The sequence below is a fragment of the Danio rerio genome, chromosome 5, assembly GCF_049306965.1.
Source record: "Danio rerio strain Tuebingen ecotype United States chromosome 5, GRCz12tu, whole genome shotgun sequence".
Taxonomy (NCBI): domain Eukaryota; kingdom Metazoa; phylum Chordata; class Actinopteri; order Cypriniformes; family Danionidae; genus Danio; species Danio rerio.
This window is the reverse complement of record NC_133180.1, coordinates 73,210,001-73,226,901: the sequence shown is the minus strand read 5'-3', so window position 1 is coordinate 73,226,901 and position 16,901 is coordinate 73,210,001. Positions and strand designations below refer to the sequence as shown.

General features: G+C 37.1%; 1 protein-coding gene across 4 annotated transcripts in view; it reads left to right on the top strand.

Moving 5' to 3' along the window:
- clip1a (CAP-GLY domain containing linker protein 1a) overlaps positions 1 to 16,901 on the top strand; it is a 67,667-nt gene that overhangs the window by 34,483 nt on the left and 16,283 nt on the right. For 2 of the 4 annotated variants that reach the window (XM_009301994.5, XM_009301992.5), the window contains 11 exons: positions 1,962 to 2,057; positions 2,504 to 2,561; positions 2,648 to 2,731; positions 4,454 to 4,610; positions 4,777 to 4,942; positions 6,945 to 7,160; positions 10,622 to 10,762; positions 10,963 to 11,048; positions 13,678 to 13,798; positions 15,002 to 15,054; positions 16,527 to 16,644. In XM_009301994.5, coding sequence (XP_009300269.2) covers positions 1,962 to 2,057; positions 2,504 to 2,561; positions 2,648 to 2,731; positions 4,454 to 4,610; positions 4,777 to 4,942; positions 6,945 to 7,160; positions 10,622 to 10,762; positions 10,963 to 11,048; positions 13,678 to 13,798; positions 15,002 to 15,054; positions 16,527 to 16,644 — 1,296 coding nt within the window. The remainder of the gene's footprint in view (positions 1 to 1,961; positions 2,058 to 2,503; positions 2,562 to 2,647; positions 2,732 to 4,453; positions 4,611 to 4,776; positions 4,943 to 6,944; positions 7,161 to 10,621; positions 10,763 to 10,962; positions 11,049 to 13,677; positions 13,799 to 15,001; positions 15,055 to 16,526; positions 16,645 to 16,901) is intronic. The other 2 variants (XM_073951644.1, XM_009301993.5) reach the window with 1 other exon arrangement.

Sequence of the window (16,901 nt, the reverse complement as noted above, 5' to 3'; positions counted from 1 at the left end):
CGAACTCTAGTGCAAATCAATCGAACTAAGTAAGGCAGGTGTGAAAGCACCCATAGACAACATAGAAGGGTTTGAGACCTCCCTTAAAAAGATAATTCACCAAAACAGAAAAGTACCTAATTTATTCTCCCTCATGTGGTTTCAAAACTTGAACGAGTTTCTTTCTTTGGTTGAACACAAAAAATACATTGAAGAATGCTGGTTGCTGGAACCCATCAACTTCAATATCTATCGATGCCAATGGGTCTCAGCGAATATTTTAACAAGAAAGAAACTTGAATAGATTTTGAACAAGTGAAGGCTGTGTAAATTATGACATATGTTTCAGTTTTAGGTGAACTCTTTTACTCTTAGGCATTAATCTAAAATAAGTTACCTATAGGTCCTAAGAGGACAATAAAGTTGGCAGATGCCACAATCACGGTGTATTGGCTTTTGCAGACGCCGGTCCTGTAAATGGTTTATTAATTGTGACTATTTTAACCTTTTATATTACAGTTTGTTTACATCTTGCCACTGCAGGTTTTCTTTAGTGTTGCAGAAAAAAGAACATTTCTTGGTATATACATGCAAAACAAAAACTCTGACATTCATACCAACACAACCACATTAATCTAGCTACATTTTTTTCAATTCATATTTATTTATAGAGGGTTTTTTACAATGTAGATTGCGTCAAAGAAGCATAACACAGAAGTTCTACTAAATTGAAACTGTCAGTCCAGTTTTTAGAGTTGAATCCAGGGTTCAACACTAAGGATTTTTCCACTGGCCAAGTCGGCTTTTTGCGACTTGCCCTGCCAAAATTTTCACTGGCTCCACCAATAAAAAGAAGTTAATAGCTATTTCTTAGCCACTTGTTTTAAATAATGTTTAAAAAGCCAAACAAAACCTGATACATAGACTTTTTACTCTGCAAAAAATGCTTTTCTCACTTTGATTTTTTTGTCTTGTTTCTAGTCCAAATATCTAAAAGTTTCTTAAATCAAGAAGCATTTTCTAGACAAGCAAAACATATTGTCTTGTTTTAAGAAATAATAAGCCAAAATGAAGTGAGTTTTTCCTTAAATCAAGCAAAATAATCTGCCAATGGGGTAAGCAAAATAATCTTATCACAAATCTAAAAACGAGATTATTTTGCTTACCCCATTGGCAGATTATTTTGCTTGATTTAAGGAAAAATGGTTGTTGATTTAAGAATTTGTAGATATTTGGACTAGAAACAAGACAAAAAATCTAAGTAAGAAAAGCATTTTTTGCAGTGTATTCACCATAACTTTTCTTTAAATACAACTGACAATAAATGTTTTTTTTTTTTTTTTAACCATCGAACCATTATAATTAAATAATAACAGAAAATATGATATCGGTGTTTCAAAACAAAATAATACCCATGCATAGCATCTGCAAATAAATAATCATTTATCAAATCATAATCGTAAATTATTTTACTCCAGGTTTAGTCCTAAAAGTGAAAACTGAATATATTCATTCATTCTTATTGTTTGATCACTTCATTTGTGCATTGTGCACACTATAGGGCTGCATGACTTTAACGTTTTTGTGTGGTTCTGAATTAGCAGAGGCCAAATTTAATTAATTAAACTAATATGTTGCAAATTTAGTGAATGCACTTTAATGTGGGAAAGTGCCACATGGCAAACTGCTTTCCAAGAACTCCATTGTTGTGATTAACAGCAGTTATCAGTAAAAGAGAAGAGAACTTTGATGATTGAACGTTTTGTAAAGGAATAAACTAATTATTATTGTTGAATCATGAAGCCCTAGTGCATAATACATCCATGTAAACATTACCAATGTCCTACCATCACCTTTCATTTAAGATTCTGTCTTTTTGAGCTTGTGTGCGTGCGTGCGTGTGTGTGTGTGTGTGTGTGTGTGTAATCACTCATGTTTTTCCCTGTCATTTCCCTCATTTATGTTGGTTCACCGTGCTTTAGGTCACTGAGTTGAATTCAGTACTAGAGGTTAAACAGCAGGAGTTGAGTGGCCTGTTGCAGGAAAAGAGCTCTTTGGAGCAAGAAGTTAGCCTGCTGGTAAGTAACTGATGGCAGCTTTATGAAAACAGTGAACTAGTTTAAAGTCTGCTTAAAACTTCAATGTTTATTTTGCTGACTCAAATCTGCGCAAGTTAATCCAGTTAGTTTGCATGTTCTCCCCGTGTTGGTGCGGGTTTCCTCCGGGTGCTCCGGTTTCCCCCACAGTCAAAACACATGCGCTATGGGTGAATTGAATGAGCTAAATATGCTGTAGTGTATAAGTGTGAATGAGTGTGTATGGGTGTTTCCCAGTAGTGTATGGGTGTTTCCCAGTAGCTCTTTTGCAGCTGGAAGTGCATCTGCTGTGTAAAACATTTGCTGGATAATTTGGCTGTTCATTCCACTGTGGCGACCCCTGATGAATAAAGAGACTAAGCCAAAGGAAAGTGAATGAATAATTATAAATGAATTCTATAACTCGGTTCACTTTCTTCATTTTCCAGAAGCAGAATCTTGAAAAAACGACGAACGATCAAGCCAAATCATCTCAGACAAATCAAGGTATTGTGTGTATGATTTACACTGATTTATCTGTTGTTCAGAGACTTGAAATATGACTTGATGAATATGAAATTTGTCTTTCTCAGAGTTACAAGAAGAGCTCAGGAATAAGGAGGACAAATGCACATCACTTTCTGCTGAATTACAGGACACGAAGAGTCAACTTGCTGGTCAGTTTCATGTTTTTAGACACATAGGAATCAGGGATGAAACTAAATGTTGTTGTTTTTTTTCTTTCTTTTATACAATGCATGTGGCAAGCGTTTTATAGCGCTTCACATTTTTCTATGGTAAAGCTTTATTCCAAATTTGATTAAATTCTTTTATTTCCTCAAAATTCTACACACAATACCCTTTAATGAAGATGTAAAAAAAGAGTTTTTGAAATTGTTGCAAATTTATTAAAAAAAAAAAAAACTTGAAAAATCACATGTACACATTGACAGCCTTTGCTCAATACTTTGTTGATGCACCTTTGGCAGCAATTGCAGCCTCAAGTCTTTCTAAATATGATGCCACAAGCTTGGCACACCTGTGTTTGGGGATTTTTGCCCATTCCTCTTTGCAGTATCTCTCCAGATCTATCAGATTGGATGGGAAGCGACGGTGCACAGCCATTTTCAGATATCTCCAGAGATTCTCAATAGGATTTAGATCTGGGCTCTGGCTGGGCCACTCAAGGACATTCACAGAGTTGTTGTGAAGTCACTCCATTGATATTTTGGCGGTGTGCTTTGGGTCATTGTCCTGCTGGAAGATGAACCTTCGCCCCAGTCTGAGGTCAAGAGCACTCCGAAGCAGGTTTTCATTCAGGATGTCTCTGTACATCGCTGCATTCATCTTTCCCTCTATCCTGACTAGTCTTCCAGTTCCTGCTGCAGAAAAACATCCCCACAGCATGATGCTGCCACCACTATGCTTTCCTGTAGGGATGGTATTAGCCTGGTGATGAGCGCTGCCTGGTTTTCTCCAAACGTAACGTCTGGCATTCACTCCAAAGAGTTCAATTTTAGTCTCATCAGATCAAAGAATTTAGTTTCTTATAGTCTGAGAGTCCTTCAGATGCCTTTTGGCAAATTCCATGCGGGGAGTGGCTTCCATCTGGCCACTCTACTATACAGGCCTGATTGGTGGATTGCTGCACAGATGGTTGTTCTTCTTTAAGGTTCTCCTCTCTCTAGAGAAGAACACTGGAGCTCAGACTGAGTGACCATCAGGTGATTCATCACCTCCCTGACTAATGCCCTTCTCCCCTGATCACTCAGCTTAGATGGCCGGCCAGCTCTAGGAAGAGTCTTGGTGGTTACAAACATCTTCCACTTACGGATGATGGAGGCCGCTGTGCTCATTGGAACTTTCAGAGCAGCAGAAATGTTTCTGTAACCTTCCCCAGCCTTGTGCCTCAAGACAATCCTGTCTTGGAGACCTACAGACAATTCCTTTGTCTTCATGCTTGGTTTGTGCTTTGACATGCACTGTCAACCCTGGGACCTTATATAGACAGGTGTATGCCTTTTCAAATCATGTCCAATCAACTGAATTAACCACAGGTGAACTCCAATTAAGCTGCTGAAACATCTGAAGAATGATCAGTGAAAACTGAATGTAGCTGAGCTCAATTTAGAGCTTCACGGTAAAAGCTGTCAATACTGATGTACATGTGATTTTTCAGGTTTTTTTATTCTTAATTAATTTGCAACAATTTCAAAAACTCCTTTTTCACATTGTCAATATGGGGTATTGTGTGTTGCAGTACGAGGAAATAAATTAATTTAATCCATTTTGGAATAAGACTGAAACATAAAAATATGTGTAAAAAGTGAAGCGCTATGAATACTCTGCGGATGCAGTGTGTGTAGTTATGCATGATTAATGTGTTGTTGTTTTTTAAGGTTTACAAAGAAGTTTAAAAGCAAGTGAGGAGAGGTGTCTGCTGCTGACCAAAGACAAGACTAAACTTGAGAATGACATTATGGACATGACAAAGTCTTCAGGAGACAGTTCTACACTCATAACAAAGCTGAATGAGGAAAACAAGCGGAAAGAGGGGTCTGTACGAATACTTGTACATGTCCTTTTTTATGTCATTAGCTTGAATGGGTGTGTGAGGCATAAAATTGACAGTATTTAATCATAATTGGTGTCTAAACCGCAAACACAAACTCGAGCTTTATTTCAGGAAGCTTGTTGACACGCTAATCTGGTCTAATTTCAGGAGGCTGGAGGAGCTTCAGAAGCAGCTTGAAGAGGAGAGAGAGAAAACCGCTCAGACTGAGGAGAAACTGTCTCACACACGAGTCCAGACTGAGAATGAAGCCAAAAGCCTCATGCAGAAACACCAGGCAGAGCTTGCCAACCTACAGGAGAAGATCAAACTGCTGGTGAGTACATCTGAATCTGTCTCATCCCACCTTTACTGTTACCCATTGAAATAAAGGCACTTCCTCTGGTGATGAAGAGTAACAAATTTAAAGGGAAAGTTCACACAAAAATGTTACTTAAAATGTAAATAAAAATATACTCTCTACTTATTTACATTCAAGGGGTTCTAAACCTTTCAGTTTCTTTGTTCTGTTAAACACATAAGAAGATATTTTCAAGAATGCTGAAATAGTAGGAAAAACTAAATACTGTGAAACTCAATGGTTACAGGATTTAAGCGTTCTTCAAAACATTAATTGTCATCATTTACTAACCCTTGTTGTTATGAGTTTTAATTTGAGTTTCTTTCTTCTGTTAAACACAAAAGAAGATATTTTCAAGAATGCTGAAATCCTGAAACCATTGACTTCCATAGTAGGAAAAACCAAATACTGTGGAAGTCAATGGCTGCGTCCGAAACCGCATACTTCCATACTATATAGTACGCTAAAATCAGTATGCGAGCCGAGTAGTATGTCCGAATTCATAGAATTCGAAAATCCGTATGCGAGAAGTACCCGGATGACTTACTACTTCCGGCAAGATTCCGGAGTGCGCATCCCATGCATGCTGCGCTATCCCATGATGCCCGTGAGCGAATTTATGAATGAAGTAAAGCGACGCAACTGACGCAGGTAGGTCACGTGACCATGACAAAATGGCGGATGTAGTACGTCCGAATTCCATTCATACTTTTCACATTCATACTGTATAGAACACACTTTTCTAACGGCCGAGTAGTACGGTTAAATTCAAATGCAGTACCTACTGAGTAGTAGGCGGTTTCGGACGCAGCCAATGGTTACAGGATTTCAGCATTTTTCAAAACATTAATTGTCATCATTTACTAACCCTTTATTTGTTATGAGTTTTACTTTAAGTTTCTTTCTTCTGTTTAATACAAAAGATATTTTGAAGAATGCTGACTTAGTAGGAAAAAACAAATACTGTAGAAGTCAATGGTTACAGGTTTTTAGCGTTCTTCAAAAAATTGCCATCAATTACTAACCTTTATGAGTTATTTTAAGCTTCTTTCTTCTGTTAAACACAAAAGAAGATGTTTGGAAGAATGTTGAAATAGTAGGAAAAAAACAAATACTGTGTAAGTCAATGGTTACAGGATTTCAGCATTCTTCAAAATATTAATTGTCATCATTTTTTAATCCTTTATTTGTTGTTATGAGTTTTACTCTGAGTTTCTTTTTTCTGTTAAACACAAATAAATATATTTGGAAGAATGCTGAAATCCTATAACCATTGATTCCATAGTAGGAAAAACCAAATACTGTGGAAGTCAGTGGTTACAGGATTTCAGCATTCTTCAAAAAAAAAAAATTGTCATCATTTACTAACCTTTTACTTGTTGTTATGAGTTTTACTTTAAGTTTCTTTCATCTGTTAAAAACAAAAGAAGATATTTTAAACAATGCTAAAATCCTATAACCATTGACTTTCATAGTAGGAAAAACCAAATACTGTGGAAGTCAATGGTTACAGGATTTCAGCGTTCTTCAAGAAATTGTCATCATTTACTAACTCTTGTTTTTATGAGTTTTACTTTGAGTTTATTTCTTATGTTGAACACAAAAGAAGATAATTTAAAGAATGCTGAAATCCTGAAACCATTGACTTCCATAGTAGTAAAAACCAAATACTGTAAGTCAATGGTTACAAGATTTCAGCATTCCTAAAAAAAGCTTTAAATAGGAAAATAATCTAAACTCTTAATTTTTGAGGGATATGCTAATGGTCTAATCTGATTTAATGATCTATGCTAAGCTAAGCTAAAAGTGCTCCGGCCAGACCCGGAGGTCAGCTGAATTGATTCAAAAATAGTAAAACTCACCTGTTTACCTCTAGAGGAGATTTAAAATGAGCCTATTCTGAAAATAAAAAGTGGAGTGCTCCTTTAGGTGGACTTCAAGATGAATTGAACATTGTCGTTTTCTTGTGTCTCTTCAGGAGAAGAGCATCGAAGACAATCATGCTAAAGCCAAAGACCTGCACGCTTCAGGAGAGAAAGCGCTTACAGATGCTGCGGAGCTCCATTCAAAAGAAAAGCAGGAGTTGCAGAGCAAGTATGAAAAAGTGCAGCAGGAGCTCAGCGCCTCTCAGGATGAAAGCCTGGAGCTGAGGAAACAGATTGAGGAGCTGATGACCTTCAAAGAAAAAACTGCGGTGAGACGACAATGCTGCCTTTGTAGAAGAGCTTTATTCATTCATGCTCTAGGTTGTAAATGTAGATGAAATCAAAATAATTAGCCCCCCTGTATATTTTTTCAGCTCATTTTTTTAGAGATTTTTTTTCAGCTCGTTTCTGATCATAATAGTTTCAACAACTCATTTATAATAACTGATTTATTTTATCTTTGTCATGATGACAGCACATAATATTTGACTAGATATTGTTCAACATACTAGTATTGAGCTTAAAATGACATTTAACTAGGTTAAAAATCCAACAAAAAGTGTGCAGGGGTAGCTCAAATAATGTGTTGGTGCTCAATGGGTAAGGAATTCATCAGAACAAACAGTAAAAATCAGTCCAAGGCACTCGAAAAATGTTGAGAAAATATAAAAAAGCCTTTATTGACATGGCTATTCCTTAAAACTGGGCCTACGCGTTTCACCAAACAACTGCCTTCATCAGGTGCTACTGGAGTTTCTTTTCAATACTATGGTCTCAAGACTCAGTAGAATATCTAAACAATACTAAAAGAATAAATTGAACACAAGATCAACTCAATAGTAATCATTAATTCAGCATTGACAGAGGGAGAAAATAACTTGTAAAGAAGCATTAACATTAGTTTCATGTGTTAGTTTCATGTCTGAAACTAAAACATTAGTTTCAGACAAAACTGCAATGTATTTTACTGGTGAATATGTCATGTAAAAACACTGTACAAACACATTATATGTATATTTTATCATTAAACGGAAACCTATCTATCTAAATGAAAACTTAGATAATCAAAAATGAGCATCATTATGTCTGTATCTGCACAGAGATCAAGCGTCTCACCTGAGAATGTGGACATTATGGTGTTTTTAAAGAAGAACGTAAAGCTTAATTGAATATTCCAAATGTCCTTTGAGAGGACAAGCCTGTTTATCTGTCACTAGTCACTAAGGGCTCTATTTTGACGGTCCATGAGCAGAGTGCAAAACGCAGGGCGCAAACGCTTTCAGGGCGTGTCAGAACGCATTTTTGCTAATTTACGGACGGGAAAATCCGCTTTGCGCCTGGCGCATGGTCTAAAAGGGTTGAGTTTATTTTCTTAATAAGTTATAGGTGTGTTTTGAGAATAAACCAATTAGAGTCTCATCTCTCATTCCCTTTAAGAACCAGCTGCGCCATAAACGCATTTGCTATTTACAGGACGCAAAGTAAGTCTAAGTGGAAAAACTGAGCATTTCACTAGCTAACAGTTAACAGTTTTTTTTTTACAGAAAACTGTTAAACAGAGCATCTACTGCGTGAGAATGAGAGATATTGGATCACTTTCATTTTCGCTCTTGGATAGGTAAACCTTTATGCACAGACATCAATTAGTCTATAAATAAATAATTTTGCTTGTTAAGCGCGAATATTCGTTTCAAAACTGTTTCTAAATTCAGTTCTAATTTCTAGCAAACGAATAAATGAATAATAATAGCAAAATGTGCTCAAAAACCTGAGTTATTTCCTAAAACACATGCTGTGCCCCTTATGCTCTAAAACCTGCAGGTGAGCAAATCTAAGCTTGTTTTTAATAAAACAAATATAAATATGGAGATAATAAATAATACTGTTAATAATAATAACATAAAAAAGCAAATTGTTATGAATGAACTGAAAAGGCCTCCCGAGATGAAGAAGACATAAAAGCAGTGATTTTTCATATGTATGTAGGCTAGACAATAATATGTTTTGTAATATTTTAATCCTTTATATGTATATCCTATATTTATTCTTATTATATCCTATATATATATCCTTAATATTTAAATTTTTTCATATGTAAAGATATTTGCCTATTGCTCTCTTGTGTGTATTAAGCAGTGTGTAAGCGAGGCGCAACTCTGCACCGTAGTTTAGACCGGGTTTGTTTTGGTCTAATGAAAAATCTATTTTAGTTTCTCAAAATAGCAACGCGCCAGCGGTCCGCCTCAGAACGCCTTCCTTTTTAGACCAGAACGCCTATGGGCGCACATATGAGCGCTAATGCATTTGCTATTTAAACAGCGTAGCGCAACGCCTCAAAACGACTCTTGCCCCAAGCTGAAACTAGCAAAAGACTGCTGCGCCACGCCTTGCACCACACTGCGCCGGGTGTATGATAAGGCCCTTAGTACTTAGTTAAGATGGCTGCACTAAAGAGAATAGTTTTTTCTGAGTAGTCTGTATTGGAGGTATTTAATTAATTTTTGATGTTTACTCTGGTATTCTGACTGTACTAAAATCTGATGGGAAAGTTAAAAATAAAAAAAGTTTAGTTTTTTTTTTTGTTTTTAAGTGAATCTATTGTTCCTTAGCATTGCTGAGAAAGATGACAGCAACCCTAAACCCACAGCAAACAGAAACCGAACCGAACCGTGGCTCCAAAACTGAACCGAACTGAACCGTGCCTTTGGTGTATCGTTACACCCCTAAAAAATACAGAACACTCAGCAAACTAGCATGCCTGAAACAACTCTGAATTTGTTGCTTGCTTCTTTTGAGTGTCACTGGAAATACTTAGTTAATTTTAGCAAGACGCTCCTCATATAGCCACCTGTGGTGCTTTTTTAGGTGCTGATTGTTGTATTTCCTTGTGCTGTGGCAACAATTATACGACAGCTCTTACAAATGACCTGTTTTTGTTTGGTGTCTGTGACTTTGAAAGCAAAATATTCCCATATTACCGACATGCTGTTTTTCTTTGATATGAATTAATCTATTAATGCGTCTGAAGCTGTAAACACCATCATCCCAGTCGTCTGCGCTTTCCTGTTTGTTTTATTTATGGTGGGCGTTCCGCATAGTTTCGGTTGCGCAATTCTGATTGGGCAGATCGAAGGTGTGCTCATTCAACAGGCTAGTTAGACAGTCACACACAGACAGCAGTCACGCATTTGCTCTGGACAAGGGAAATTACATAATATGTATATATTTCTTATCATAGCATCTTTCGATTTAGCTAATCGCAACGTTTCAAATCTCGATTAGATTTCGATTAATCGCACATCCCTACTTAACGAGGCTAATAATATTGACCTTTAAAATGGGTTTAAAAATTAAAAACTGCTTTTATTCTAGCCAAAATAAAACTATTAAGACTTTTTCCAGAAGAAAAAAATATTATAGGAAATACTGTGAAAAATTCCTTGCCCTGTTAAAAATCGTTTGGGAAATATTTGAAAGAGAAAACAAAATGACCACGGGGGCGAATAATTCTGACTTGAACTGCTTTATTTTTTGATGACTGCATGCTTTGTTGCATGCTTCGAGAAATACAAAATCTGTCTTTTTTCCCTTATTTTTCAAACCACAGAAGCTAAAAAAGAAACAGAATCTATTAACTATGCTGAGATTAATCCTGTTCGTCATTACTTGATCTCGGTTTCAACTTCAGAATTAACCGTGACCTTTGTCACTGTTGATAATTTGCACCCAGGTCTTAGAGAAAGCAGAAGAGGCTGCCCGGGCCTCACTGGAGAAGATGACCCAGGACAACCTTCAGCTTCAGAAAGACAAGTCTGACTCTGAGGCTCAGGTGACGGCGCTCAGGAACACAGTGCAGGAAATGCAGAGCAAGGTGAAAGCAAGACGAACACTGACCAGAATTAATCCAAAACCTGTTAACAAGTTTTCAAAGCATTCATCATTCTATTCATAAATGTCGAAATGAACATTAAGAATGATTATAAATCAGCCCTTTGTTTATAAATCAGCCTCAACAATTGCAGAATTATTGATATTGACTGTTGCTCATTGTTTTGTGTGTGTGTTTTGCAGCTGGATGCTCTAAAGCAGCAGAACACTCAGTATGAGGAGAGTCTGAGTTCTGATGGTCAGAGGATCAGCAGCCTCAGTAAAGAGATGTGAGTGTCTGCGTGTCTGCACTGCTATTCTTTAGCAGCTTGAGTTGAGGAATTTCAGTTTGTTGTAATTTCATGTGTTCAGTCGAAGAATTATTAGTCAAAGAATTCCCCATGGGGATCCTAACCGTACGTTCACACCGAAAGCGGCAAGAGTGTCCAAGGTCGATCTGGCCGCCCTAGTCAACGCTGTCTGCCTTCAGCTCCGGCGGCGAGATCGTCAAAACAAGCTACATTGATCTCGTATTTAAAGGAGCCGTTGCAGCATATCAGTTACATTCCTGCATGAAACATGCTTTCTAGCGTGAAAATGTTGCGCACTTCTTATTAAATTCATATAACATTGGAAGATCAATTTGCGTTTGGTGTGGCTTTGCTCTATTTATCCAATATGTGTCCATATGTCTGAAATATGGTGAAGCAGCAATACTGTTTTGTACTGTCACGTCGCGTGAGATTCTCACATTTTAAAGTAAATAACATTAATGCACATCAGGAACTTATTTAATGCATGTTCATGTAAGAAAACATTGTAAACAATTGGAAATCAGGTGACCGCAATCATCAACCCCGTGGTCGGAAGCAAAGTTCACAGGTCTGTGTTTTCTGAACTCCTATAAAGCGGTGGACTTCTTCATTCTGATTGCTTGCCGCCGAACCGCGTCATAGCTCATTACCGTAAAGTTGACTTGGGCCCCGTTTACACTAGTGCGTTTTAGTTTTAAAACGGCGTTGTAGAATGAAAACGATCCGCGTCCACACTCGCGTTTTACCCAGCGTTTCTGAACAGCTCTCCGTCCACACCAAAACGCTGAAAACGCACATCACGTGACCACACACACACTCTCGGGCAAGCGCTGCAGCATTTCCACCCAGATGAGAGCTCTGCTTGTCGGACTGCTCATCAAGCATCTCCCGCTGGATCTAATCTCACTATATTTGCTAAACGTGATATTTCATTCATGTTGTTGTCTTTATCTAACGACATAGGCCAATTCCCTGACTTTGGTCATTGGAATCTATTAAGTTACTTGTTCACGGGTAACATGTTTTGGTTAAGCGCAAAGATAAGTTAATGATTAATCCAGGTACATTGACTGATCGCTTGCCTTTATTTCCTACAATGTATAAACTTATTGTATGTTATACTTTTATAATTATCGATTATTAAAACTGATATTCAGTAAAAGAGAGGGTGCGTTTCGTATTTTCACTGAAATTGAAAGGAGGCAGTTCTTATAGGCATATATGCAGCACGGCGCCTCAACATTTCTGCTGTCTGTTAAGTTGCTAATATTAAAAAGAAAAAAGGCAGTTCCTTAAATCATGTTTACATGTTATTGTTGAGAAAGTGAAACAACGTAGCCAAGGTGATGTGAATGAAGTTATAAAGTACACTGTTCCCTTTGAAGATTTACGCGTGTCCTCGGTATGTTTTCCATATCAAACTGAGAAGAAGAGACTGCAGCCTTGATCAAACTTGCGAAGTCTTAACTTACAAGAAGAGGATGCGAGACTGAACTGTGTGTTAGGCTACTTAATATTGAGGAAAAGCCCCAATCAGATAGGCGAACGTTTGCAGCCCCGCCTCCGTTTTCAGATGTCTCCGTCTTTCCCCATCCACACTGAGACGGAGCAGCAGCGTTTCAGAATGAAAACGGCTTCTCCAGCGTTTTCGAAACGCTCTGTAGCTGCACTGGTCTAAATAAAATGATAACCACGCTTCATACTGATGTCTTTGCTTTTTATTTGTTTCTCTCTTTCTCTCTCTTTGCAGTAGACACCGTGAAAACTACAAAAAACAGAACATATAACATTTAAAATATGCACTTCTCAGTGTCTTTTTCACAGTCTCTCGCTTAAATGTGCGCTGAATGCATATGAACATGTGCAACAACTATGAATTCAGTAACATCAGTCTTTACACACAACATCATTCATGTAAAGTCACATAATACAACGCTATACACAAATGTAACAGAATTAAGTATAAATTACCGTGTGCGCCCTCTTAGACCATGCAGATTAATGAACTCTCTCTCTGGCTCAGTATCGTTAGCTTCTCTCTGCCACCATGTCAGTTTCACCCATAATGCAATGGTCCCGCACTTCACGTAACTCAAAACATGTGATCTGTATTCTCCAATAGCAACTCTTTCCTTTACAAACGAATAACTTCTAACTATTACAAGGTTGCACATTCTCTGCTTTGCATTATATTACATATTATGATTTTATAATATAAATTAACACACACATTATACCAAATTAATTGAGTTTATAACAAAAACACAAATATACACAACTTTTGAGAAATATGTGTCCTTGACATTTACACGCTCCGTTTTCGGCGCTCGAGAACTCCGGCGTAGTGTGGACGGATGGCGTAACCGTAGCAAAACTTATGCGTTTTCAAACTAAAACGCACTAGTGTAAACGGGGCCTTGATTTCAACTCCTCGACGCGCACGCCAGCCAAGACGCGCCACGCCGCGCTGCTCCTCGCCGCTTATCGCCGCTGGCTCTCATTGAAAATGAATGACTTCCGGCTCGCTTTCGGTGTGAACGTACGGTAATAATCACTCAATAGTTTGTGTTTTGTGCGAGCAAATGTTTTTCTGTGTGTGTTTCAGTGAGGATCTAAAACAAGCAGTCGCTGAAAAATCCCAAGCAGTAGATGATTTGAAGAATGAGAAGGAGAAGCTTGTGGTGGATCTTGCCAACAGCCACAAAGACAGCAACATTATACTAAATGTATGTCAACCAAATGATTTTTTCTAAATGTATATACATTGCTCAGCATAAATGTGTACACCCCTCACAGATCCCTTTTTTAAATTCGTGTTTTCTACAGGATGCTTTACCATAATATAGTTGTGCTTATACATTAGATTAGTCAGCACCAAAGCCAAAACTGGAACTTATCTAACAAGGAAACATAATACCATTCATTCATTTTCTTTTCGGCTTAAGCCTGGTTTATACTTCTGCGTCGAGTGATAAGCGTGACCCACGGCGCCTGCCTTGCACATAGTCGTGCATTTATACTTCTGCTTGCTGTTTGTGTTGCTCTGCAATAACACTTCTAAAACACTAGCTGGCAGCAGGTGTTCTGTTCCTGGTGTTTTTGTTTTTTTCTGAACGCTACCTTAATGTACAAGTTGCTCAAACTCGCTCATTCAGAGGCAGGAACCGGCAGACGTGCAACAACTTTAATCATAAGGTAAACACAAAACAACAGTTTCCATCTAGAGCTCCTTCTCGGGACTGGACACTTGAAAACACTCGCTGCATCAGGCTCTCCGGCTCTCATTTTCGCCCACACTCATTAGTGCTAACAAGCCGACCAATCACAGAGCATGCGATAAGCGTCGTTGTGACGTGTAGTTACATTTTTTTTTTAGGAGGTGCGCTTCAGCGTTGCAGACGGCCACGGCGAGGGCTATGCGTCCACACGTAGGCTGCACCAGAACATACGTGTTCCCTTGACGCAGAAGTATAAATCAGCCTTTAATCATCAAGCAGCGCCACAGCAGAATGAACCGCCACCTAATATCATAGTAAAACGAAATTTATGTTAGGAAAAACTTATTGAATGAAATTTGGTTTAAATTTTGTAGTTTGTATTTATACAATAATTTGAATTTAAATTGTATTCTCTCTCTATTTCTAAAGATTTTCGTTCTCCAAATGCTTATTTTAGTGGATGTAAGTGTTTAATAAAATAGTTTAGCTTAAATGCACCACAAATTTGTGGCTTTATTCACTGAAATATGGATAAAAATATGAAATAATTACATTTATGCTGAGCACTGTATATATTGTGCACCAGAAAAGACATTATGCATGCGAATGGACCGTTGTAAGTAAATCTGCGAACTTTGTTTCACTGAATGTTATATTATGCTCATTTAAGTACTGTATGTGTGTAAGAAGTTAATGATCTTTCTTCTGCAGCTCAAAAAGGAGTGTGACAGTCTAAATGAACAACTGAAGGAGGCGAAAACAAGGTAAAAAAATGCACTGGAGATACTTAGTAGAATGTCCAAGCTGCTCTTTTTTCATACAATGAAAGCACAGAGTTAGCAATAACACAAACACTTTCAGACTCAAAAGTTGCCAGCATTAGCTATATTCAGTATACTCTTTCCAAATATTACATGCATAACGATAAGATAATCATACAGACAATATGCTTTACATTATTTATACTTCAATTTACATCACAAATGCAAGCCTTGTTAAACAAAGCTTCTGATAAGAATTGAGAATATATTTAAGCCCATATATATATACAGGGTGGGCCATTAATATGAATACACCTTAATAAAATGGGAATGGTTGGTGATATTAACATCTTGTTTGTGGCACATTAGCATATGTGAGGGGGCAAACTTTCCAAGATGGGTGGTGACCATGGTGGCCATTTTGAAGTCGGCCATCTTGGATCCAACTTTTGTTTTTTCAATAGGAAGAGGGTCATTTCACACATCAAACGTATTGGGAATTTCACAAGACAAACAATAGTGTGCTTGGTTTTAATGGAACTTTTTTCTTTCATGAGTTATTTACAAGTTTCTGACCACTTATAAAATGTGTTCAATGTGCTGCCCATTGTCAATGGGCTCTTCTCCCACTCTTGACACACTGATAGCAACACCGCAGGAGAAACGCCAGCACAGGCTTTTAGTATTCGTAGTTTCAGGTGCTGCACATCTGTCCTGCTTTTAATGATTCCGGAAGACTTATTTATGAAATGAACTCTCTTAAGGACATTTTTAACAAAGTTAGGTTAGGTTAAACTTTATTTGTCCCCGAAAGGAAATTTGTCTTGGGCATAAAAGGTGCTACAACATTGTCTAAACAAACAGTAAAAATAAATAAAACAAAACAATTAAGAACAAACAGTTAAGAACATACATTGTTTACAGAATAAGACCGTATATAAATATAAATATATAAAACACAGAACCCAGTCAAGTGCTAGCGTACTGCAGGAGCAGTGTTATTGGTAGAGTTCAACAATTCAATAGAGTTCAATTGGTTCAAGTGAAACCAGAAAAGATTTTAGAATTTTTATCATGCATCAACCCTAAAAATCTTATTTAATTTATGTATTTTTTGTTTGTTGATTTTTAAATTGTATATTTATTGTTAAAATGTTCCTGCCATGAGAATAGCCTTGGTTGCTGACATGGCATTAAATAAAAAATACATAACATTATAGAAAGTGCCTTTTTATTTTTGTTTAATAATAATAATAATAATAATAATAATAATAATAATAATAATAATAGTTTCAGGAATATTCAGTTTAAAAGTCTTTCAGAAAGCAGCTTTGCAAACTTTTTTAAAACCTTACTTTTCATTTTTTGGACTAATAAAAGTTATAGATAAGTTCAGATAAGAGTTGAGGGCAAATAAAGAGTGTTTAAGTTATTTTTTAATAACACTTTCATCATATAACCTCTCTTCCTCACAGGGAAAGCAGTTTCAGAAGTGAATCTGAAAAGGAGAAAGCAGCACTTCAGCAGACACTACAGACGCAGAGCGGCTTGGTCTCAGAAAAGGACAACGAATTAAACTCTCTGAGAAATGAGGTAACATCTTCATCTGTAAAAGTCTAATTCAACTAAAGTGAAAGTTAGACAATTACGAGTTATAAGTTGGCCTACACGAAATCTGCCTGTGCAAGTCTTGTGTAAATGTGTATTTATTCCGTTTTTAAATTAGTTTCAGTAATATTATTGACTAATGTGAAAAATCTCAGATGATTTGTTTGCAATACAGTTTGTAAAGTAATATCTTCTGTCCTTGAGTAAATATATTAGATGAGAGACATTTACCAAATAAGCGG